A 27005-nucleotide genomic window follows, 5' to 3' on the forward strand; every position below is an offset into this window, starting at 1 on the left:
GCATTGGTCGACTTATAAGTCGGTTAAAAAGTAATGGAAAATAGTAGTGAGAATTGAAGAATTAAGAATTATTATATTGATGAGGATCCTTCAATGTTGAAGGGCAGAGGTGTGCCTCGTTAAAACCTCTCCTGGCAAAACCCGACTTAAAGATAAAATTCAGACAGTATAAAAAAGAGTACAGTACCTTGTTCTGACTTAGCTATAATACATTTTTAAAGAAGAAATGTTCCATGTACTTGGTAGATTATTGCCTTGCAATGTTTGTAATTTGTATGTTCCTCATCTGATAACTTTTGATATTCAGAATGGGTCTTCTCAATTGGCACTGAGCTTTCTGTGACCATGTGGTTTTCGTGCTTCCTCTGTTTTTCTGAGGACGAGGTCTCCTTCATGGAATGACCTCGACTTGATCTTTTTATTGTATTTCTGAGCTATAGCTAGTTGCGTTATGCGTTGTTGAATCAGCGCCTGGTCTTGGATTTCTTCTATTGAGTCCAACTCGGTGGCTCTTAGCTCGTAATTCGCTTCGCCATTGAGGATGTTTATTCAGCCAGACTGATGTGAGACGTCAACCGGTATCATGGCATCACAATCATATGCTAGTCTAAAAGGAATCTTTTTTGTTGATGAATGTTCTGTTGTGTTATATATCCATAAAATTTTAGGAATGAGCTCGGCCCATTGTCCCTTGGAATCATCTATTTTTTTTTTGTAATGCCTGCAATATAACCTTATTGGTAGCCTCATCTAGTCCATTAGTCTGAGGGTGCTCTATAGATAAAAATTGATGTGTGATTTTAAAATTTTGTAAAAAACTTGTGAAATTCTTATCAATGAATTGTCGACCATTATCAGTGATAATGGAGTGAGGTATACTGAATCTACATATTATGTTTTTCCAAACAAAAGAGATCATCTTTTTAGAATTGATTTTTGCTAAAGATATAGTCTCTATCCATTTTGTAAAGTAATCTATAACAACAATTAAGAATTTAACCTGACTTGGTGCTAGTGGAAAAGGATCGAGGCTATCCAGCCCCCACTTACTAAAGGGTCAGCTTACCTCCAATGTGTGTAACTGCTCGGCCAGATTGTGAATGATGGGGGTGTGACGTTAGCAATGATCACAATATCTGACCTTGTTCATGCAATCCCTTTGTATTGTAGGCCAGTAATATCCTGCTCTAAGTATTTCTTATGCTAGGCTTCTACCCTTATGTGACCATATACCCTTTCATTGACTTCATCAATGGCGAGTTTAGCGTCGGCCTTGCTTAAGCATTTTAATAAGGGTCTTGTAAAACCTCATTTGTATACTCGTCTCCAATCAAGGTGAAGAAGTTGGACTGTCTCTTGAATTTACGTTTGTTCTTGATATCCTCTAATATTTTTTCAACTTGCAGATATGTGATGAATGGGTTTCGTGAATCTATCTCCTGTGTAATACTCAAAAGAGCTATTAATGTAACACTGGGTTCATCCAGTGCTAGTTGTGATAAGCTCGGTAAATGAGTTTGACTTCTAATAGTTGCTAGTTTGGATAAAATGTTAACTCAGCAGTTTTGCTCCTGAGGCATGTGGGAGATTTCAAATTTCAAAAAGCAAGAGCTAAGGTTATTAATAATAGATAAATAGTTTTCTAATAGTGTATATCTTACTTGAAAATTATCTGTTACCTGTTGTACCACCAATAGTAAATCACATTTGACATTTAGGTGTGTTATCATGAGGGTTTGAGCTAACTTGAGACCAGCTATAAGTGCTTCATATTCTGTCTGGTTATTGCTGGCATAGAAAATAAATTACAAAAATTATTCTATAACTATTCCTTGGCTATCTTTGAGCAATATACTGGCTCTAGAACCTTGCATGTTCGAAGCGCCATCAACATATACTGTCCATGTCCTGGTACTAAGTGTTGAGTTGTTGAGAGTAAGTTATGCGATAAAGTTAGCCAAAGCTTGGGACTTGATGGCTCCCCGCGCTTGATATTGATGTCATATTTTGAGAGCTCGATAGACCATTTGATTAATGTTCCAACTAGTTTAGGTTTTGTGAAGATTTGCCTTAAGAGATGTTTTGTCCATACTAGTATAGTGCGACTTTGGAAATAGTGTCTTAGTCGCCTTGCTGTTGTTACAAGAGCTAAAGCTAGCTTCTCTAATTTTGGGTATCTGAGTTCGGCATTCTGGAGAGATTTTCTAACGAAATATATTGGATGTTGTTGTTTACCTATTTATGTTACCAAAACAGAGTTAATAGCATAATCAGTAACAGACAAATATAAATATAAAGGTTTACCATGCTCGGGTTTTTGGAGTATTAGAGGTGAGGATAGTATATCTTTTAACTCGGTGAATGTCTGTTCGCATGCTTTTGACCATGTGAACTTCTTCTGTTTTTTTAGTGTTTTGAAGAAATAATGTGATCAGTGAGCAATCAAAGATAAGAAATGGGACAATGCTGCCAGCCGACTAGTGAGTTATTAGACTTCTTTGATTGATTGAGGACTTCTCATCTCTAGTATTGCTTGACACTTTTTTGGGTTGGCCTCCGTACCTCAGCATGTTAATATGAATTCGAGAAATTTTTTCCCATGCCAAAGGCACATTTCTCCAAGTTTAGCTTTATATTGTATAGCCGGCATTGTTGTCAAACTCTCGAGTTAACTCGTAAACTCGTACGAGTTTACGAGTTTAGATATGGAATCGAGTTGACTCGGACATAGACTCTATCCTGAGTAGACTCGGCTAGACTCGATCAAACTCGGACAAACTCGTGAGTTTAGGACCAAGTTAGCGAGTTTGTGTTTTTCTTCATTTTTGCTCAAAAAAACGTTATTTTGAATAAAAAAAATACTTTTTTTATTAGGGTTACGATAACACTCCCAAAGAATGAAAGAAAACTCACTCACAACTCACTCATCTGCGTTGTTTCTCTCAAGTCTCACTTTCTCCATGTTCTGCCGCAGTCATTGTTCCCTGTCATGCTGCCGCTGTTTGCCTGCGTCTGCTACCTCTGCATTGATTTGCGCCATTGTCTTTGTGAATTTTACCTATGATTCCCTCTGCTTTGTATTTCTTCACATATCCACTATCCGCAACTCCATCGTGCTATCACCGTTCACGAGTTCGACTACTTCTCCTACAGTCATATCTCTGCTCTGGTTTGCACCGTCGTGAAATCCATGACTTTTTATTGCCATCGTTTCGTGTTGCTGCTGCACCCTCACCACCGCTGCCTGCTGCACCCTTGCCTTCGATCTGCTATTGCTGGGACTTTGCCCCTTCTTTTCTTCTGTATCCTCTATTTTTTGTATATCTTTTGCCCTTTTTTTGAGCTTTTATTTCTTGATTTAGTTTTTTTTTTTTAATTTTATTGCTTCTAATTTTAGCCTATTATTTATCGTTTATGTTAGATGGCCAGATGGTTCATCCATTCATGGATGATTAGTAATTAATTATTTTGATTAAAGTTAATTTGATTATTTGATATTGTTCAATGTTCAATTAAAGATTTAGTATTACAGATTTAGAATTTTTAATTTTGTGTGTTCTATGTTGTATTTGTATAAGAATAATTATAGATGATTTGAATGTGTATTTTAAAATATTTGTTATAATGTATGCTACTATTTTAATTTATTATGTGCTTTAAGATTGATATTATTAATTTTGAATGGTTAGAATTGAGTAAATATACATTATATATATATATATATATATATATATATATATATATATATATATATATATATATATAAACTTCATAACAGGTGAACTCGTACGAGTCTACGAGTTAACTCACGAGTCGAGTCTAGGTCAGCTCCACGAGTTTACTTAGACTCGCGAGTTTGACAACATTTAGCCGGAGCTGTTGAAAAATCTCCTTTAGGTCATTGGTATGACTGCTGTCGGACTTGGTCTTTGCCACCATATCATCTACATATACCTCTATATTTTATTTGATTTGGTTGGAAAATATTTTATCCATTAGCCTTTGATAAGTATCATCTACATTTTTTAACCCAAAGGACATACCTTGTAATAAAAATTGTCATAGTCAGTAATAAATGCAGTCTTATCCTGGTCTGCCGAATACATAAGTATTTGGTTATAGTCAGAATAAGCATCTATAAAATTTAAACATTAAAACTAGATGAGCTATCAACTAATTTATCAATACAGGGAAAAGATGTGTTTTTTGGACAGGCCATGTTGAGGTCAATGAAGTCTACACACATCATCCACCGTTGTGTTTTTTAACCATGACTATATTTGCTAACCAACTTGTGAACCTAATTTCTTTTATAAATCCAGCATCCAATAGTTTTTGAGTTTCCTCTATGGATGCCTTCTTTTTGTCTGTGTCGAGGTGTCATTTCTTCTGAGCTATAGGTCAACTTGAGGGTTTAAGTGCTAGTTTGTGATAAATGATGTTTGGATGAATCTCCGACATGTCTACTAGGGTCCAGGCAAATAGGTCGATATTTTCTTATAGTAGTGTGACGAGTTGTTCTTCTCTGGTCTTTGTAATGCATCCCCTATGCAAGTGTACTTGCTTTCTTTTTCTTTTAGCATCACTTTGGTTAAAGTATCTATAGGCATAGGTCAGTTTTACAAGTCTTCCCAAGGATCTAGGTCTGCTAAAGCAGGTAAATATTCCTAGTTATAGACCGCATGGACGTAGTGCTGATAAGTTTGTTTTAAAGGATTTGTTTTGAGGCTCCCATTATAGCATTGTCTGGCTTTCTTCTAGTCAGCGTGGATGGTGACAACTTTTTTATCCTACATACAAAACTTAACACACAGGTGTACAGTGAAAATAATAGCACCAAATGTATTCAAAAAAGGTCTTCCTAAGATGATATTGTATGGGCTTTGACAGTCCACAACTAAGTATTGGATGTCTAGTGTTTTACAGTTAGGGTATTCACCTAGGGTTGTTGTAGCCATATATAACCACGTATTGGAACACGCTCACCTGAGAAACCTACCAATTCCCTAGTTGATGGTTGTAGAGCGTTGTCACTTAGTTTCAATTTTTGATATGTAGAATAAAACAATACGTCTGTGCTACTGCTTATGTCCAAAAGGATTTTCTTCACCAATAGTTCACCGACCTGAAGTGATATGACTACAGGGTCGTCTAGGTTTTTATCTACCGCTTTAAAGTCTGAAGATTTGAATGTAATCTCTAGAATATCCACGTTGGTGGTTAAGGTCAGTTTGGACTTAGTCACTGACATCATGGTCCTATACCACCACTTTCTAGCACAATTACTGCATCTTCCCCCCAGCGAAACCACCAAAGATATAGTTAATAATGCCACGAGGTTGATTAGGGATTTCGTTTACCTTTTTTCCTTTGTCTCTATAATTGTCATTCAACTTCGGACATTGGTCGAGATCCATTGCGTTTCGTCTCTGTCCCTGACTATCAATGTACTTATCTAACATGCCCTGGCGGGCTAGTTTCTCGAGGAGGTCCTTTGCTATAACACAATCATCTATAGTATGACTGTACTTCTGGTGAAATGTATAGTACTTGGATTTGACCATGTATCATTGGTCTTGATAAGTTTCCGCTTTGTTTGGTGGTTTGATTAATTTGGAGTGCAACATATCTTTAATAATGTCTTCCTTTTGGTGTTGAATGGAGTTATGCGTCAAACTTTGGTGTTAATTTGAATGGCTTTTGGTCCGTCTTATTGTTTGTATGTTTGTTCCGTTTATCCTCCTCTTTGCTAGGGTTAGGTCTTTCTACTCTCTGGATTTGTCGGAGTTTTTCCATTTCAATTTGGCTTGTTGCCCTTTCTTTGAACTCGGTTAACGTCTTTGGCTTCGTCACTGCTATAATCTCTTGAAATTTTTCAGGTTGAAGCCCACTCTTTAGTGTATGTACGTGGACTTCTAGATTCAGGTTAGGTATCTCCATGGCTGCTTTTGTGAACCATGTCATGTAATCTTTAAGGCTTTCATGTTATCCTTGCTTTATAATGCTGAGATAGTATTGACATGCGGATAAATATCGGTCAAGATTACCAAAAATATTTTTTCAAATCAAAGTCACAAGTATAGTCTTAATCGACGAGATTTCCGCAAATCATAGTTAAAAAATGTGTCACAATTTAAATTCAATAACCGGGAGTAGAATCCTGAGTCATTCCCTAGGAATTGACACAAGATGCAAATTATTGGTTGTGATTTTTCTGAAGATTTTTGAAGTTGAAAACAAGAAAAATAAATAACTAGAAAATTAGAGCGATATTTAACTAGTAAGAGTTAGTAATTAATCAATATAAAAAGGCCTTGGTTCGGGGTGAGAACCGGAATTTCTATCCTTATTGTCTTGCCCAATGTGAGGGTAAAAGCTCATTGTTCTCACTTAGTTATCCTCTAAATATTGAAGAAAAGTCAAATGAAACGATTAACTTTAGCTCACAAGTCCTAGTCACTTCATAAAGAAGAACTAGAGTTGATGAGTTTCAAGCTAATAAACAATATTCAATTACCAATCAACACTTGAATATAACAATTCAAGTGGCTCCAATTACTCAACCCCAAACTAAGCAAGGAAATCTACTCCATGATATTGGATGACATTTCCTCAAACACTTGGTGAGCAAAATTAAAAGATATGATAAAAACTAGAAAATAATCCAATTCAAATTACCACTAAGAATAATCAACAAGAACAAAACAAGCAATAACAGTAAATATGGAAATAACTCAATGCCTTAACAAAATTCAATCATAACAAGATCCAAACATGAATTCAAGTAATGAAATGGAAAAGAGTAATAGAAAAATTAGAGAAGAAAACTATAAGGAGAATGACTCCAAATGAAGGTAACCACAACTTCTCTCAGGATCCAAGTGAAAGTAAAACTAAGAGTACCAAGAACCCTAGAGAGAAGTAGGAGTTTCTCTCACTAGAATTCAAAACTCAAAAACCAAGCTAAAGTGAAAGTGTGTTCAGTCTCAGCTCCATCCCAGCCTCTAGTCTGCATTTTCGGGCTTGAAACTGGGCCAAAATCAGCCTAGAAAACGCCCCATCGTATTCCTTTAATTGTAGCACGTGACGCTCGTCATGCGTATGCGTCAGCCACGCGTACGCATCGGTGGGCCCTGCACAAGGTCACGCGTACGCATCAGTCATGTGTACGCGTCGCTTGGAACTGGCTTGATCACGCGTGCGCTTCAGCCATGCACGCGCATCGCTTTCAGCTTCTCAAATCTTCAAATTCTTGTGTTCCTTCCACTTTAGCATGCTTCCTCTTCATCCTCTATGCCATTCCTGCTCTATAAATCCTGTAATCACTTAACGCACATATCACGGCATTGAATGATAATAACAGAGGATTAAAAATTAGTGATTTAAAGGCCTAGGAAGCATGTTTTCAATCATAGCACAACATTAGGAAGGAAACTTAAAAACATGCAATTTACATGAATAAGTGTGAGAATAGTTGACAAAACCCACTCAATTCAATCCAAAATATACCATAAAATAGTGGTTTATCAAGTATGAGTCATGCACATAGATTTTGGAAGCTACGAAGTTGTTAACGAAAAGGTCGGCCAGCTCATCGAAGCTTGATATAGAACTTGCAGGTAAATCAGAAAACCAGATCAAGGCAGCACCGTCTAAGAAAGTTGAAAATATACAACAAAGTATTGGGTCAGATGCACCGTTCATGAACATCATTAAGTAAAATTTAGTGACGTAAATGTTGGGATCACCGGTTCCCTCATAGGGTTTCAGTGTCATCGGCAGAGTGAAGTTCTTCGGCATCTGAAAGCTCATAACTTCCTTTGAAAAGGGATTGGTTCTCTTTATTAATGGCTTTAGGGTGACTATCATCGCGGCTTTAGTTTCTGCAGTATAGTCGTCATCGTCATCGTCAACGTCATTGGCAGGGATTTTCTGTTTCTCCCCGTCATGCCAACTATTTTGTTTCTGGTTCATTAGCTCGACCATGCGTTGGACTTCTGCTCGCAAGGACTCACTGATAGCTAGAAGCTCGGCTTGAGTGGGAGGAGGAGGAGGGTTGCTTTGCTCTTCTGCCATAGGTCGTGACCTGCAAAAAAAAAAAGCTAAAATAGGGCAGAAAAGATGATGGTGGGGTTAATTTAAAACTTCAGCCCCACGATGGGCGCTAAATGTTCCTGCGTAGTAAGCCTCGGGAAAGGTATAGCTCGTTCGATCCAAGGTTGAATTTACTTCCGCCTGAGTTGGATGAGATATACATTGGCTTCTCAAGAACGGAGGCGGTGGACACCTGCAAAAGCACTCCAACGCTCAAATTAAAAAGAAAATGAGATGAATATATTGCTATTCAAAATAAATAGTACCTTCTTTTGCTTAGGGTTTTTTCTTTTATAGACTTTTGAGTTCGAACGTGCTATCGTATCATTACTTAGTTGACCTATTTTTTAAGTGATTCACTTGGAGATTTCTTCTGAAGACGCGTTATCTTTAGTAACTAAATTATACACGTAATTTTGGATTTTTCTTCTGTTTTTTGTTATCATGCCGATTTATAGATTTTGCGGGCGAGTTATATAGAATGGATCACTTCTTATATACCAAATTTCTTTATATCATTATAAAATATGATTATTATTAATTAATTATGTATTTAAATTATTTTACTTAATAAAAAAAGAAACAAACGTATTAGTTACTTAATTATTAAGAAAATATTAACATGAAAATAGTATGGAAAGTGGGCAATGCATCGCATAGCAGAGTTATTACTTATTTAGTATTTACCTAGATTTTGTACGATAAAAGTATACATGTTTTGGTTAAAAAAAGTGTATTGTACATGTATAACGGAGTGATCCATATATACACCTCATTAAGTCATGTTTTTGCCGTTTAGTGCCTTGCTGCTTCAATCTACATACATATTTTGCCTCCCCAGAATTTAGTTCCAAGTTTCCATTAAAAAAAAGAAGAAAAAAAAAAAAAAGAAAACTAAATAACTAAAAAGGTCCCAACATGCAACCTGAGCATTACTTCTCGGAGAAGTCCTCGTTCCCCGTTGCCGTCGATGAGGACGACAAAGCCACCGAGTTCCGTCCGCTCTCGGCAGCGCGGCCACACATGCTTACCTTCCACCTGGCATGGCTGAACCTCTTCTCCTGCTTCTTCTCCACCTTTTCCATTCCCCCACTCCTTCCGATCATCCGTGAAGACCTCAAACTCACCGCCGCGGAAATAGGCGCCGCTGGCACCGCCTCCTTTGCGGGCTCCATCTTCTCCCGCCTCCTCATGGGACCCACCTGTGACCTCGTCGGCCCCCGCATAGCCTCTGGCACGCTCTCCCTCCTCACCGCCCCAATCATCCTCGCTACCTCCCTGGCCTCCACACCCACCTCCTTCATCGCCGTCCGCTTCCTCGTCGGTTTCTGCCTCGCTAATTTTGTCTCCAGCCAGTTCTGGATGAGCTCCATGTTCTCCGGCAACGTCGTCGGCCTCGCCAACGGCGTTGTCGCAGGCTGGGCCAACGTCGGCTCTGGCGTGACCCAACTCGTCATGCCCGTCGTCTACTCCCTCTTCATCTCACTATTCAACCTCCCTTCCTCCACCGCATGGCGCTTATCATTCATAATCCCGGCAATTTTCCAAGCCACCACCGGAACCTTGGTTTTGTTATACGGTCAAGATCTCCCTTCTAGTAACCACAACACCAAGAGAGGTAGTTAAGATTTAAGATTATATATTGATCAAGGCCAAAAACAAAAACAGAGTAAACTCTCAACTGAGGGGTCAAAATGTTATGTGTCAGCAAAGAATTAATCACCAAATCAGTCGTATCTGTATATAACGGCTCATTTTTTGTAAACACTTAATATAATCAAGAAAATGTATTAGATAAAAGTAGAATTAGAAGTATATATTCATGGTTTAAAGATACAATAGTAATGACACAATTAAAGAAACATCAAATTGAATGAAAATAAAATGAGTACTGAGATATAATTAAATATTATATTATTGTATATAAATGTAATAGAATCCTAATATATATATTGTAACAGGTACTAATCGAAAGGAGAGTGTATTTGTTGTTGTGGTGCGTGGGTTGTCGAATTACAGAGGATGGGTTCTGGGACTGCTGTATGCGTCGTCGTTTGGGATGGAGCTTACAATGGACAACATAATAGCGGAGTATTTCTATGACAGGTTCGGGGTGAATGTTCAGACGGCGGGGACCATAGCGGCGTGTTTTGGGATGGCGAATGTGTTTTCGAGGCCAATGGGTGGAGTGATGTCTGACAGGATGGGAAAGAGGTTCGGGATGAGAGGGAGGCTTTGGGGGGTGTGGGCGGTTCAGACGGTGGCCGGTTTGCTGTGTGTGTTGCTAGGCCGAGTTGACTCGCTTTGGAGCTCGGTGCTTGTTATGTGCTGCTTTTCAGTGTTTGTTCAAGCCGCTTCTGGCCTCATCTTTGGCGTGGTTCCTTTCGTTTCCAAGAGGTTAGCTGCTATATTCTCGCTTCATCAAATTTATTTTTTTGTTTTTCAATTGAATCTTTAAGTTGTTTTTTATTTTATAATTAGATTATTTTTATATTAAAAATATTAAAATTAATAGAATATTTTTTTAAAAAATATTTAATAAAAAATGTAATTAAATTTTTAATTATAGATATTTTATATTAAAAATTTTAATTATAAAATTAAAAATAATATAAAAATATAATTAAAAAAAATATAAAAATTAAGAATTTAATAAAATTATAAAAAATAATAAAATAATTAAATTAAAAAAAACAGTACTCTTTATACAAAATTAATAGTTATTAATAATTATTAGATGGTAATTTAACCAATTCTATCAAATTATTTAATAATTATTAACTTCACATAAAAACAATTATACGTAAATTTTTATCATTAAAAACTAAATAGTAAGTACACACAAAAATAATTTTAGAATCATTCCTACATTTTATTCTTCAATTAATTAATTGGTGTAGTAAGTAGACACAAAAATAATTTTAGAATCATTCCTACATTTTATTAATTGTTATGTGAGTATTGTCCAGTAAATATAAACAATACAATCAAAGTAATTAATTACCAAAACAATCAAAGTAAAACTACTATTATATTTTTGTATTTTTATTTGTATTTTGATCAATTGCATTAGTGATAGTTTTTAAATTTAAATTTCAATCTAACTTAATTATATTATTTATTAAATTTGTTTGTAAGTAGTATAATGTCATTCCTGTATTTCTATATAGATGATTAATCTCTAATATTTACGATTCCTATACCGGCATCCTTACAAAATTAAGCACATAGTTACTAGCTATTTGTAGCTCAAAATCTATACTTTTAAACTTTCAAAACAATTTCTCGTTACATTTAAAAGTTATGATTAAATCACCACTGTTAGTGGATATATATAACACAAACATATAAAAATAAGAGTACGACCTTAAGGATGACTTAGGCTGTCCCTGATGATTTCAAATTTTTAATTTATAAAGATGATTGATTTATTAAGGATGTAATCTGAAAATTTTAATTACTATATGAATTTTATTAGTCTTAAAAAATTATTTTCTAAAAATATATTTTTATTTAATTATTAGTTGAGCCATCCCTATTAATACCTACCTAGCACTATAATATTTTGGGTATATGATCATGGTTTTTTTTGTCACGGTAAAAAATTATAATTATAGATCTTCTATGATCACGATTTTTTATCGTGGCTAAAGAAACAAAAGCTATGGTCACGATTTTTAAAAATAGGGTGATTATAAAATATCTATAATCACAGTTTTTTAAAAAGAGTGGCCTAAAAGAATCTACGATCACGGTTTTAGAAGGTGATCTAAAAGAGTTTATGGTCACGATTTTTTTACAATAACAAAAAAGAGTCTATGGTCATAGTTTTTTAAAAAAATGATGACCTAAAAGGGCTTATGATCACGATTTTAAAGAGGGGTGACCATAAATAAAGCTATGATCACGGTTTTAAGGTGAGGTGACTATAGATAAGACTATGATCACGATTTTAAAGTGGAATGACCATAAAAATTATGGTCATATTTCTAAGGAGGGATCACCCTTTTTATTAGTTATAATCAAAATTTTTTACTGCAACCATAGACATTTTTTTAGTATAGAGCATGAAAAGAAATAATATTTAAATATCTAAATTTTTATCAATTAATATTTAAAATAATATTTAAACTTTAATTATAACTTAATTTAACTTTTTTATTTTTAATTGAGTCAATTTATACCTGAAATTTTAAAGTTTGACTCAGTTGGCCCTTCCATTCACAAAAAAAGAAGAATGCTATACCCTTCTTGTGTTAATGTGAAGTATAGTGACTACAAACGCCCCGGTCCGTAAATAGTCATGCATATGCTCATGCTTTGGTCATGTTGTTTGTATATATCGTGTGCGTTCACTCTCAATAAAATTGCTTTTTTCCAACTTAATTACTCCAGAGTTTCTATTTGCTATTTTTATATATAAATATTAATTAAAATTTTAATTATAACTAATGATATATGTACCTAAAAAATTATTCACCAATTAATTACCGTATTAATTATGAAAAAATTTAATTATATTATTACAAATAAATTTGATTATTCTAATATGATAAATATAATTATTTTAATAATTGATTATAATATTAAGAGAAAATTTTATTTTTTTAAAGAGATATTAAAATAACATTTTACTCTCTTACTCCCTTTTATTTATAAAATATACACTCTCATCTCTTATAACTTTTAAAAAATTTTATTTTTAATTTATTTTAACTTTTTTGTATTAAGTAACATTAACTTTATCTATTTTTTAAGAAAAAATAAATTATTTTTTATAAAAATATCTTTTAGTAAAATTTTTTTATTAAATTTTATTTACCAAACTACCCTCTAATAAATTATTTTTTTATTAATTAAATTGTATTTTTTTCAAAATATTTTTTTAAAAATTTTTTTACCGATTAAATTATTTTTTTCTAAGATACTCTTCAATAATTTTGTAATTATTAAAGAACTTGTTTTATAAAAATGTGAAGGAATGAGATGTTAATTTTTTAAATTTGGGATTTATCCATCTCAACTTGTTTTTAAGTTTTGATAAATTTGTTAATAATTTTTAATAGTTCTATGAAATAAATTATTTATTAATATTAATTATTATACATATGAACAGTGGTAAGATTTTTTTATTTAATATTAAAATAATATGTATTGATATCGAAAAATTAATACTAAAATAAAAATAATTGTTAACAAAAATTTTGGTAAAATCACAATTTAATAATTAAAAAAATTATTGAAGGATATCTTAGAAAAAAATAATTTAATCATTAAAATTTTTTTAAAAAAATATTTTGATAAAAAATACAATTTAATTAGTAAAAAAATAATTTGTTAAAGGCTATTTTGTTAAATAAAATTTAATCACAAAAAAATAAAATTTTTATTAAAGGGTATTTTTGTAAAAAATATTTTATTTTTTCTTAAAAAATAGATAAAGTTAACCTTAATTAACACACAAAATTTAAAATAGATTTAATTTTTTTTTAAGTTATAAGGGAGAGAAGTGTGCATTTTACAAATAAAAGGGAGGAAAGTGTTATTTTAGCACCAAAAAATTTAAATTTTCTTATAATATTAAAAATTATAAAAAAATATATAAAATTGATTTGGAAATTAATTTTTTATATTAACAAAATCATTATTGCAAAGTTATTTGTCAATTCAGATAATAAACAATTATTTTAGATATACACAAAAAATCTGATATCAAATCAACTATTTATATAAAATATATATTAAGAATAATTTAAAACAATAATATATTTATACAAAAATACATTATAATTGATCTAAAGACTAATTTTTAATATTTAAAACAATAATTTTTGCCTTTGAAGTTTTAAATTTGTCAAAATTTTTGAAAGTACTCATAAATTTTATTTTATTTTAATTTAATTTTAGAAATATTTAATTTGCATCAATTGTACTCCGCCAGCTAAACTTTTATGAAATTGAGAATCAATCAAATAATCATGTTTGACTACTCAGAACATGTCTAATTTACCTGTATTAAAGTTCTTCTTACAAAATTGTCTTTAAATTGATCCTATTAGCTTATATGGATATATTTAATGGAAATAAAAATTTTATTAATAAAATTAAAATAAAATAAAATTTAAAAATATTTTTAAAATTTTAAAAACAAAAAATATACTTTGTTTTATTTTTTATAACAAAAATATAAAAATAAATAAACTTGCGTTTATTTATAAACAGATCACTGGGAGTAATAGCAGGAATGACCGGAAGCGGTGGAACTATAGGAGCAGTTGTGACGCAAATGTTGCTGTTTTCAAGCGGCAACTTATCTAAACAGACAAGTATATCCGTGATGGGTCTATTTATCATATTTTGTACTCTTCCTGTAACTTTGATTTACTTCTCTCATTCGGGAGGAATGTTTTGTGGTCCTATCTCATGCGAGGATTCGATCCAAGAAAATTACAGTCTTTTGGAATAATATCCAACACTTTCATTTATATTCGAAGAAGAGCCAAATACGCGTATTAGGTCATGTATAACTAAATTGGTCAATGTAATCTATGACATATACTGATATACTATAATCCGCTGAATTAATTTATATTATAATTAATTTTCTATACTTTTTCTTGTAATTAAGTTTATTTTATTTGAAGAGCGAGAACTTTATCCAGCTAATAAAATAAAGTGAATTATCTCTCATTATAAAAAAAAATCAAGTATAATTATTTTTATATAAAATTAATAATTAAAAATTATTATAATAATTTAATCAAACATATTAAATTATCTAATAATTCTTAATTAATAAATTTACACGTAAAAAAAATTGCATATAAATTTTTATCATCTCTAATTCTCTATCTTTTCAATCCCGTTATATAATGGCAACAATAATTAATTAACATGATCACTATATTGATAATGGATGAGGTATAAATAACAAATTTTTTGTACTGAGTAATTGTTTTATAATTTATTTTATTATAACAAATATAACAAGCTTAAAAAAGAATTTTATTAGTTATTTATTAATAAAAAATAAAATTTACTATTTATAAACGTTTCAACCATCAATAAAAGATTAAATCATTAGATATATTAAATAGAATTTTATTAACTCGTGTTTCAAGAATATAAACTAAGAATATTATAAAAAATATTTTATTAAAATTATTAAAAAATAAATATTTTTATATTTTAATACATTAAATATATAAAATTAAAAATTTTTTATTATTATATTTTTAAAAAGTTAGTTAAATTCTATTAATTGTTATTGCTGTTTTTATATATAAAAAAATTACTTTTTCATTTTAGATTTTAGTGACAATTTTAACAGATAGGTAACATGTAAAATTGATTACTTATGTGGGAAAATGTTTCATCCGTGGTGGGATTATTAGTTACAAGAAAAAAAATAGACAAAACGTCGTATTATCAGTAAAATGTTTTTTGGTGAATATTCACGTTTTTATATGAAATTGATAATTAAAAAATATTAAATAATAATTTAGTTAAATATATTAAATTATTTAATAATTATCAACTATGAATGTCGCTTAATTTACAAAACATCACATGTATAATCTATTGATAATTTACAAAACTTTAGATAATAACTTCGTTTGTATGGATTTTATATAATGTTTTAGTTTTTAGAATTTAGTCTCATTTTTTAACCAGTGTTTTGATTTTTTCTGGTTGTTGTTACGTTGCTTGTCGCTTGAGCTGTTTTTTGAAAGACTAGCGGCATTAAAGATATTTGCAGGTCTCTCCCACCCACCTCCATATACTCCATACCCTGCCTTTGGCTGTGGCTGGATCAGAAACTCAAGCACCGCCAATTCCTCTGTCTTCACCCGATATATGCAGTTCACTGGGCATGACTCAATAGACACCTAAGATTTTCATGTATTATTTAGAAGCATATATAATTCATCAAGAGGGAGCTGGACTAAATTTTAGAGAAAAACAAAAGTTAATTTTGTATTTTTATAACACAGAAGAGATTAAACTAAATATTTTAATAAGACTAAATTAAAATTTCTATATAATTTATGAAGAAAAACTAAAATTTAGAAGGATCATGATTATTACTCTCTTTTCTTTACAATAGACTCTACCTACGTAACTTGTATATATATTATATATGACCCAAATGTAATATATAATAACAGTGATCTGTACTAAAAATTTTACAATAATCACAATATCGACAATTATCAACATTAATAATGAGAGGTGAGAGAGTATTAATAAACCATGAAAATAAAATATTAAAAAAATTATAAAATAGTACTCTATACTCCAAAAAGTATTGCATTAATAATTCTTAACCATCATCAAAATTAGTATTTCTTTACACTTCTATTCTCCCTTCAACCATGTATTTTTTATTCTGTTGTAACTAATTCATACGTCAGCAATAATAATAATAATAATAATAATAATAATAATAATAATAATAATAATAATAATAATAACGTGTGTTAGGGGTGTTCATGAATCAGATTCGATTTGTATATCCACGGTACTTATTCGAATACGATTCGAAAATTGCGAATATAGATTCGATCCGCACACTAGTAGGATTGGATGTCGGATTTTGGGTAGATATCCGCAAAAATAAAGAAATATATAAGTAAATATTCTTTTTATTTTTTATTCCAACCATAGTTATCAGAATCGAACTGGTGATCGAACCAGTCAGGTCACTGGATCACTGAGTCATTGGTTCAACCGGTAGATTACTGGTTGAACCGATTGACTCGGTCCTATGTAAATAAAAAACAAAATATAGTTAAAAATTTAGAATTAAAAATTTAAAATACATATTTTTACTAATATTTTAAAAATATCTAGCTATTCTAAACACTATGGAACAAAATCGATAAGTATTTTATTAATTTTACTCCATCATAAATATTTTTATTTTATTTTTATATTAAAATAACTATTATTTTCAAATTTTAATAATTTATTAATTAATTTATATCTATTATACTATTATATACTACAAGTATTTATTGAAAAATAATGTTAATAGATATTATATAATTATAAAAAGAAAATAATAAGTGAGTTTATAATTACTGTTAAATAAAAATATAATTAATTTAAAAATGAGTGAACTTATAATTAAAATTAAAATAAATTAAATAGAAATAAATTATTTGTCGAAAGATATCAATATGTATTTTAATTTGCATATATACTAGTAACAAACAAATTAGCTTGGTGGTTGAGGCCACCATTCATATCCTTGAGGGAGGGGGTTTGAATCCATCTGTCGGTTTTATACCTTGTGCAGTCCAATCATCGGATTGGTATAGGATCCAGTTTACTAGTTTTTCGGTCGAACTGGTCTGATTCCATTTTCACACCTCATAATTTTTTTTCACATTTTCTCTAATTGGATTACTCTTCTTAATGGGTTTATTCGACCCATCGTTTTTATCTTCTTGGGCTTTCATATTGGCATTGTTATTATTGTTTGTATCATATAGAATATAAACTTTTAAATATTTTTTAGTGTACCTCAATATTTTGGTCCGTGTCTCCATATTGAACTTTGACTCGTGCACATCCATGAGCTTCATCCATGATAAATGTGTTGCTTGCATGATAGACACATTCCCTGCATCCTGATATGAATTGGATTAGTGTTCACTTCGGTTCTTATAGGCACACATATGAATCATATATCCTTTTGATTATATATTAATTAATTAATGAAGAGTATACCTATGCATGCATTTTCATCAACAAATAAAGCTTGTGGTCGTAAGGGTCCTTTCCACGTGCTGTTATTTTCCCCAAGTCTTATCCTCATTTGATTTATTGATTCGTCATATTTTCTCCTTAGATCATCTTTCATCAGCACCTCATAAGCCTCATTCAACAATAGAGTATACTTGTGACCCTAAAAATAACGGAATAAAAAGAAAAAGCATAATACCTAGTTATTCTTATTCAATCTCCACGTAATGAAAGTATAAAAGACTAAATATCCTATTTTCTACCAAAAAAGATTTATTTCCCAAAAAAATATAGATAAATATAGAGAATATAAAAAAAAAAAAACAAATACACAGACAACCAATATTAGAAATAACAGCACGACTCGAATTTATGGATATTTAATCCAGACAAAATGAGTTAACAACCTGATCTGCAGCAGACAGAGTTGAATTTGGGTACTGAATCAATCCTAATTACCCAACCCACATCCTTAGTATATAATGTGAATTTTTATAAAATATATACTTATGATGAGCCGGTACAAATTTTAATACAAATTTCTATCTTTTGCATAAATATTTAGTGTCACTAAATTAGTAATTTAATTTACTAGGCATACATAAATAATATAATATATAAAATCTGAAAGGACTTAATATTGTGATCGAGTGAAAAATAAATATATTTTTACGGGTCAAGTCGAGGTCCGGATGAGAGATTTGAGGTGAGAGTAGAATTCAAATTGAGAAGTTTAAATCTACAAGTGAAGTTAGAGTAAAATTTAAACCCTATCTTACCCTACTCATATCCATACATAGAGTTACCTTTTGGCCAACAATGTCTGGATGATGCTGCTTCTGCAGCTTTCGGTAAGCTTCTCTGATTTCTTGGGCATTTGAATCAGCAGAAACTCCAAGCAATTCGTAATAATTGTGTTGAGCTCTTGGTGTTTGCCATGATCTACTACTACAGCATCTCACTGTAGTGCATTCTTGCCTTCATTTTCAACAGGGTAAGGTATGTAAAACTACTATCAGAGCTAAGTTATATAAACAAGTGAGAGACTCACATGGAAACCAGTTTAAAAGAGGAGTGCTAGGGGGCAGCAACTTTTGTGTTTTGTAACCATCAATTGGCTATCAATAGTGCTTTTAATGGTGTGAGATTACATCCAATGGTGAGAGATCACTCACTCTTCTTTTGATGGTTAAGTGCTGGCCACAAAACACAAAAATTGCTAGTCCCCTAGACTTTTTCAGTTTAAAATTTAAGAAAAAATTTGACAATTTTATATATTCATTAATGAAACGATACCTTAACAATTTTGAATGTTTGCTGAAATTCAGATAACCATGAATTTGAGCAGGCTTTGACCATGATAACAAATAGCAGCTGGAGATTAGAAGTGACATATTCCTTGTGTTCTTCAATAGTCCTTGTACCGGTGACTTTGCTCACAACGGTTTTCAGAAGATATTTAGTTGAGACTTGAGAGTTGAGAGTAGATAAGCAAGACTAGATATTTTGTTCCAGGGATACATACAAAACCTATACACATTACTTGAAAGAATATGAATATATGATATAGACATCGCTTTCGTAAACAAAATATTGCAGATACTAATTAAAAAGAAACAAGAAAAATCAATTAATCAATATTTAGTCCATTCTTTTTTGAAGAAATAAGAGTAAAAATAGACTCCTTAACTAAAAGTTGGTTAAAAAATTAATATCGAGTTTGATTTTATTTAAAAAAGGACAGGTTAAAAATAAAAAGTGTGTTTAATTTGCTATAAAAGTGTATTAGTGCGGTATACTTTGGCTCCAACCACAGAGACATTACATTTACTACTTGACAAATCCACGTAAATACATATCTCAAACAAGTTAGCTATACATGGAGATATTACTATATAGTGGAAGTCTACAAAGTTGACTATGAGTCTATGACAACTAACTTCACAAAACAATTCATGGATAGTCCTATAAAAAAGGCAGTTAATCAACATGTTGAAGCATCCTATTGATTATCTTATATTGAAGAAACACACACAACTTTATATGATAACAATTACATTATGCACAGCTCCACCAGAGAGCAACTCTTTACTCTTTAGAAGCTATTAGGGGTGCACAGACCGGCCCGGCCCGAAGGCCCGGTCCGGTCCCGAACACTTTAGGGGCTAATTTGGTGTGATTTCATCGGGTTTAGGGCCGGGTAAGGGTCTCAAAAATAGACCCGGTCATTATTTCGGGTCGGGTCCGGGCCATAGCTCGGTCATCCAAAGTCGGCCCGGTGGCCCGGTCATCATACACAATTAATATTTTGTGTTATTAGTGATGGATCATGACTATTCTTATGTGAAATTTAAGTATTGTAAACCTTAATATTTTGTTTTATTAGTCATTATAAGACTATAAGTTAATGTTTTATGTTTAGAATGCATAAGAATTTAGACTAATGCATAATATTGTGTTATTTGTATTGATTTAAATATTTGGTATTATTAGACAATATTAGTATTGATTGTGGTTTTGCTTTAGTATTGATTGTGGTTATGCTTTAATTTTAAAGAAGGGTTGGTTTTTATTATGTTTTTCTAAGTGAATTTTACCATGTTAAATAATGGTTTGAGTCTTGGAAATTTGGATATTTTTACATGCTAGTTTACAAGAAGGTATCAACGTAATGTAATGTTAACGGCCCGGTTTTCACCCGGTATAATTGTGGCCCGAAAGTGTATTGGTTTCATCGGGTCTATGGTCGGGTTCGGGTCTAATAAATAGACCCGGTGTATATTTCGGGTCGGGTCTGGGTCACATCAAACCCGGCTTCACCCGACCCATGTGCACCCCTAGAAGCTATGATTGGCAACTAATATCCGAAACATGTCAAACAATAGTCTTGTAGACTCATCTCTTTTGAAAGGCTGCTGCACAAGATCGAAAATATATAGATTTCAGGAAAAACTACCAAAAGTATCCATGAAGTTTACGAATGCTGACAAAAGTATCCATAAACTAAGGAAATTAACGATGTACCCATGGAAGATGAGTTTTGTATGACAAAAGTATCAAAATTTTAATTTTTTATTGATTTTTTAATAAAATTACCAAACTATCCCCACCCTCAACTTCAATTCACTTTTTCAACTTTTCATAACTCAATATGCACCTTTAAAACCCTTGCCATGGAGTCCAAAACTACTCCTACAACAGACGAAATGAACCTTTTATGATGGACATTTTGGATAGTAACGCAACAGAGGATTGCAGCGCCGAGATTAACAAAAGAATCAATTAATACCGATGAAGAATCAGAGAAAGAATCATAAAGGAACAGTTTTTATCGTTTCAGTTGTTTTCTCCTTTTTTTCTTAATTTGAGGGCTTTCTTTGTGTGAAAGGATTGGCGAAAAAAATGGGAAAGAGCTCACCATACTAAATTTATTTGTCAGGAATCAGTCGAAGTCCTCTACCACCACCACTATCATTGATTTTGGCCTGGTCTATTATAGGAGTAGTTTTGGACTCCATTAGACCATAACAAAGGTTTTAAAGGTACAGGTTGGATTATGAAAGTTGAAAAAGTGAGTTGAGGTTGAGAGTGGAGATAGTTTGGAAATTTTATTAAAAAATCAACAAAAAAAAAAATTAGGGTTTGGATACTTTTGTCATACGAAATCCATCTTTCATGGGTACATCGTTAATTTTCTTAGTTTATGGATACTTTTGTCAGCGTTCGTAAACTTCATGGGTACTTTTGGTAGTTTTTTCTAGATTTCAAGACCTCGATGTTGATAAAAGAGAAAGAAATTGTACTCTTTTTCTTATTAAAGTTTTTGTCCACAGGATTTTTTTTACAAGAATTTTAACAAAATAGCCCTTGTCAAAAGAAATGTACTATTTTTTCTTCGTCACAGTTTTTTCCAGTCTTTTAGTAAGATTTTAATAAAATACCTTCTTGATGAATATCTAAGGAGAAGTGTTATGAAATATTTAAATGTTAAGAAAACTTTCAAGTATCTCGGTACACTAGTATTTCAGTGATTTTTAACCATTGATTCTAATTATAAAATATACACCGGTATACCAATATACTTGAAAACTTTCCAATTAGTTATAGATCTAATTTAGTTTAATTCATATCTGGCATCTTTTTATTATAGAAAGGTCTTTTAGATGTACATTCTGTTATTGTTAACTATTGTATTTCACTACAGTCTTGCAGTTATGCATATTTTAGCTTGCTTTGTTCTTCTGAATTGTGTTTGTTACCTAGATCATTTTTTTTTTTTCTAAGAACACGTATTCAGAGTATTAACTGAGAAAATTTTAATAGAAAATATATAAAATATAAAGCTTCCATTATTATGTGTTTATTAAAACTATATGTTAGCTAAACTCAAAAAAACAAATTCTTGTCAGTGTTGTTGCTAAGTAGCTGGGTGTTGCAACCATGATCGCCATGCAGAAGACAGCAAACTCAGCTGCCTTGTTCTAAGACACTCCCCAATATTACAATGCAAAGGACTTCAAACATTCTATTTTGCATTACTGTCACAAATTAGTGACAGGTATATTTTAAGATGTGAGGAAGAGGTTCAATCCCACCTTCTCATCATTTCCTCCCTCTTTCCAAACCGTTTTCCCACTCAAATAAATAAACAAATGAAAGAAAAAGAATAGCGAGAGGATATATATCTGGTATGTGGACCAGGCAGAACAAGTGTTAGTACAGTATGACTGATGCTCCTCTCGCTTTCCAACCATGCAAGGAACCCTAGATTTGTCCCCCACATCATATGTACCTGAAAGAACACAGCTCAGGCATGAACTAAACCTTTCAAAGGAACAAAGGGGGAAGGAGGAAGGATGTAAAGAGAATTATCAAGATATGCAAAAAGATGAACGAATGCTCAATGTGAACAATAAACAACAGAGAGCGATGCCAAATTCAGAATCAAATCAATGAACTGGTCCTAAGAGAAGAATAAGGGAACATACACTTCATCACCAATGGGACTTTTAACAACAAATGTACACTCCTTTTTTACCTAATTATGAATTGCAGCTAAAAGGAAATAGGCTTTTATTTTTGTTGCTTAATATAACTTAATGGAAGCATGACAATTCCCATATCCCAATGGAACTTGCTGAAAACTCCCCAAGTTCTCAATAAAATTCTCTGCACATGATAAACAATAAAGTTTCTCTTTATGAATTTGGCCTATTAGTGCCCTTAACTAGTTCGCTCATGTGCTTAATTATTTTAGAAAACATAAGAAGTTCACATTTTTCAATGCACCTATTGAGTTAAAAAACTTTTAAAATTTACCATCATTAGTAACCTTTAAAAGGCATTTGTTAGACAATCCCTTTATTTTGGGCACATCATGGGTTATAAAAAGCCATAAGTTAATGCAATCAACGATTACATTCAACCAAATGATTTAGCCTAAAAAAAGGTCATATAGCAGACTAAGCGTAGAATAATGGCCAAGATGTTTAACGCATATATCTTGTGTCCAAAGAAGTCATCCATTCATTTCAGAAAGAATAAGTTCATTGTGAAATAAATAGTGAGGAAACCTAAGCATCCACCAGATCAATGAGGATATCAACAATGAACCAAATATAATGGAAATAGCTCCAAGCCCTCTTCACCAAAATAAAAAGACACTGAAAGAGGTACCTTCCTAGCAATGGCTCTTGATAAATCAATGCATTATTCAATGTTTTTTCATACTTCACATACCAATGATAAACTTTACAAGCAACATTTATTTTAATACAAGAATGATTTTGTTTACCAGTCAAGGTAAAGGTCTTAAGACATTCAATGAATTCAGCATCCTCACAAAGTCTTCTTCATGGTGGACCAAAGAGAAAAATTGTGGATAACATCCTATACTGTACAATCCCCCAATTCATTCGTTGCCAATTGAAACAAAAACCAACAATAGCTCATGAAAGTTTAACCAATAACACTAAAAGCTAAACCTCCTTAACTTCAAGCTTTAACTTCTACCTCCCTAAGTCCACCATGTGCAGGAATCAACAATTCTTCCTTACCCACATTTAACCCAGCATTGCCCATATTCTGGTACAATGGATTCGAAGTCAATATCCGCAACCCAGAATTCTTACTTATCTCCAAAACCTCAGGCAAACCACCACCACACCCCCTCGACATGCCCACATCGATCCGAATAGCTCTGTTCTCGCAGGCACCATTAATACCAGCCGTCTGAATTGTGTGTCCCATGATCATCCTCTTCGCACCAGGGACCGTCTTCAGAACATGCTCAAGAGTCGCACAATCGCAATTCTGAGCAACCTCATTTGAGAATTTCCTCAACCAAACGACAGCATTCCTCCCCCTGCAATACTGCGGCGAAAACTTCCCCGAGGAGCCATTAATCCAATCCCTAACTTCCTCATTGATCCTCTCCAAACCGTAATCAACATGCTGCGGCAACAACCCTCCGTGAACAAAAACGGAATCCCCAACAACCAAGACAGTTACATTCTGCGACAGAAACCTACTCGAAATTGGGCCGTTAGGCCGCAGGGCCGCAGCCCGGGCTCGAAACCCGTCGAAGAACTCTCTTCTCACACCGTGAAATGACATAGGAACCCCTTTGAATGGGTCTGTGGGGGTTTCTAAACCTTGGCAGAGGCCCTTCATTTTGTTACCAACACTGAACCACTGCTCCCAAACCCTAAATTCATCTAGAGCTGTTTTCGTTACAAAGCGGAAATCACCCTCAACGTTCATGATCTCGTGGTTGCCGTTCATGGTGATGATCTTGCCGCCGCTGCGGGCCGCCTCGCGTTTCAGCTTCTCGAGGAAGTAGAGGATCTTGAGCTCGTCGCCGCCGCGGTCAAGGACATCGCCGACCTGGACGACGGTGGCGGAGCCCCCTACGTAGCGGTCAGAGGCGTCGATAAGGCCTGCCAGGCGTAGTGCCTGCTTCGTCTTGTCGAGGTCGCCATGGAGATCGCCGACGGCGATCAGGCGGCTCGGAGAGGGCAGCCGGGTGGGTAATGGCGGTAGGGAGCGGGAAATTGAAGGGTTAGGGTTTTGTAGCGGCGGCGTCGGGAGGAGGAAGAGGCCACTGACTGAGAAGTCGACGAAGGTGTCAACGAAGGATGAGAGGAGATTGGGAGCGTCTTTGCAGATGGAGGTTTGGGTCTCGGCCTCTTCTTCCCCTCCCATTTTGATTCAGTAATGAAAAACAGGATTTCCTTATGTGTTATAGTATTATTAATTTATTATATTTTGAATGTCAAAGGTTGGTATGAGTAGCCCATCACCAAACTATTAATTCAAATTCGATTCGACAACTATTGTTTCAATTCTAATGTGGCAACTATGTTAATGTTATAGGATGTCTATAAAATAGCATATACAAAGTTAAGAAAGAATATATATCTTTAAATAAATTATAATATATGTGTTATATTGAGTATATTATTATTGAAAGTATGTTATAAAATTTTAATTATAAAGAGATACATATCTCAGAGGATATTAATAATTTTTTATTTTTTATTTTATTTTAATATTACTTTTTTTATTATTTATTTATTTTACAATACGTTATCAGCACGAAATTCTAATAAAATTTAAGAAAAAAAGATGTCGATAATAAATTTATATTATGTCAAAAATTTTTTTATCCTGAATTAATGTTTTTAATATATCTAAAAATAACTATTTATTATGAATATTAGATGTCGGAATTCATCTTGATTTAATAGATTTTAGAAACATTATTAAAACTAATAATAAAATATCTCAAAACGATAAAGTTAAAGCTATGATCTTCATTGGTAGTCATCTTGACAAAACATTGAAGAATGAATACCTTACTTAAAAGATCCTACATATATGTGGAAGAACATAGAAAATGTATAATAATCAAAAAAATGATACTTCCTCAAATCTGTTATGAATGGATACATTTGTGCTTACAAAATTTTAAATTCATAAATGAGTATAATTCCACAATGTTTCGAATTATCTCACGAATAAAATAATGTGGAGAAAAGATAACTAATAACAATATGTTAGAAAAAAAACTTACTCGACCTTCCATGCTTCGAATGTGCTTCTATAACGGCAATATCGAAAAAATAATTTAAAAATATTCTAAACTAAATTTTTTGCCTCCTTATTACTAAACAAAATAATAAATTGCTCATGAAAAATTATGAAACGCGTCTAGCTGGTACTGTCCTATTTTCTGAAACAAATGTGACAAATTATAAGATTTTGGTAAAAAGAATAATTATGAAAGAAAAAAAATTTACAAGAAAAGATATCATCAGAAATGGGATAATCATAAAAGAAATAATAGGTAAAATAAAAAAATAGAAAATAAATACTTTTATTATGGTAATAAGAGTCATTTGTCACGTATCTGTCGTATCCTAAGACCACCTAGTTAATCTTTATCAAGTATCTTTAAAAAAATGATAAACAAATAGAAACAAATTTCGTTTCAAAAGATATTATTGAAAGTTATGTCACTCATTACAAAATATTTTATTTTTTTGAGAATTTTAAAAGAAATATTGATTATTTAATCAATAATAAAAAAATTTAATAGTTTGGTTCATCGTTTTCTATGTTTTTTATGTCATGAAACAATGTAAGAAATTTTTTTGTTGAATTTTGTTTTTTATATATTTGAATCTAAAGTTTAATGCATTTAAATATAATATTCATTAAAATATGAGTAATATCCAAATAGGTCCCCAAAAAATTTACCACCCGACAGTTTTGTCCCCCACAAAATTTAACTAAGATTTCGATCCTGAGGTTCTCAGATATTCTCCAGATACGTCCCCAAAACCGTTTGATCCGGTTAAAGTGGTGACGTGTCAGGTTAACTGTGACATGTCACCTTTAGGACATTTAGGTCCCCATCCACGCTGGACAAAACGACATCGTATTGAAACCAAGGGCAAAACGACGTCGTTTCGAAGAGGACAAATTCGCCCCCACTTAGACAGAGAATGCAAACGGCGCCGTTTTTATGTTGGGGTCCTATTTGCCTTATAATAGTATCTTAGGGGACCTATTTGACCTATAATTCGTGATGTTAAAAGAAGTTATATGTACTTCAACGCAAACCTTAAAAACACATTGACATTAGTCTATTCATTTAT

The 27005-nt window shown here is 32.3% G+C and overlaps 2 protein-coding genes and 1 pseudogene across 3 annotated transcripts; 1 reads left to right on the forward strand and 2 right to left on the reverse strand.

The window, feature by feature from the left end:
• Positions 1-8888: 8888 nt before the first annotated feature.
• NRT2.7 (high affinity nitrate transporter 2.7) lies at positions 8889-14717 on the forward strand. Its single transcript, XM_088489885.1, has 3 exons — positions 8889-9712; positions 10056-10491; positions 14317-14717. Exons 1-3 carry the CDS (start codon positions 9013-9015, stop codon positions 14558-14560), a joined length of 1380 nt encoding a protein of 459 aa, XP_088346011.1. The 5' UTR covers positions 8889-9012; the 3' UTR covers positions 14561-14717.
• Positions 14718-15594: 877 nt separating this feature from the next.
• Positions 15595-19380, reverse strand: LOC107605102 (chaperone protein dnaJ C76, chloroplastic-like; annotated as a pseudogene). Its single transcript, XR_015885727.1, has 5 exons — positions 19141-19380; positions 18651-18822; positions 17830-18007; positions 17623-17729; positions 15595-15983 (listed from the first exon to the last, which is right to left on the reverse strand). The product of XR_015885727.1 is annotated as a chaperone protein dnaJ C76, chloroplastic-like (transcript).
• A 2765-nt stretch (positions 19381-22145) lies between these two features.
• Positions 22146-25182, reverse strand: LOC107605103 (Calcineurin-like metallo-phosphoesterase superfamily protein). The gene is made up of 2 exons (XM_016306853.3): positions 23639-25182; positions 22146-22636 (listed from the first exon to the last, which is right to left on the reverse strand). The coding sequence occupies exon 1, from the start codon at positions 25045-25047 to the stop codon at positions 23839-23841; it is 1209 nt and encodes a 402-aa protein (XP_016162339.2). The 5' UTR covers positions 25048-25182; the 3' UTR covers positions 22146-22636; positions 23639-23838.
• Positions 25183-27005: the final 1823 nt, after the last annotated feature.

Source organism: Arachis ipaensis, chromosome B6 (genome assembly GCF_059453495.1).
Source record: "Arachis ipaensis isolate K30076 ecotype BB chromosome B6, ASM5945349v1, whole genome shotgun sequence".
NCBI lineage: Eukaryota > Viridiplantae > Streptophyta > Magnoliopsida > Fabales > Fabaceae > Arachis > Arachis ipaensis.

Excerpts from the sequence above, each read along its gene's own strand:
- LOC107605103 (XM_016306853.3), bottom strand. The coding sequence starts at position 25,047 with ATGGGAGGGGAAGAAGAGGCCGAGACCCAAACCTCCATCTGCAAAGAC.
- NRT2.7 (XM_088489885.1), top strand. The coding sequence starts at position 9,013 with ATGCAACCTGAGCATTACTTCTCGGAGAAGTCCTCGTTCCCCGTTGCC. Across the intron at positions 9,713-10,055 it reads TAACCACAACACCAAGAGAG|GTACTAATCGAAAGGAGAGT; the intron begins GTAGTTAAGATT and ends ATATTGTAACAG. Across the intron at positions 10,492-14,316 it reads GTTCCTTTCGTTTCCAAGAG|ATCACTGGGAGTAATAGCAG; the intron begins GTTAGCTGCTAT and ends ATTTATAAACAG.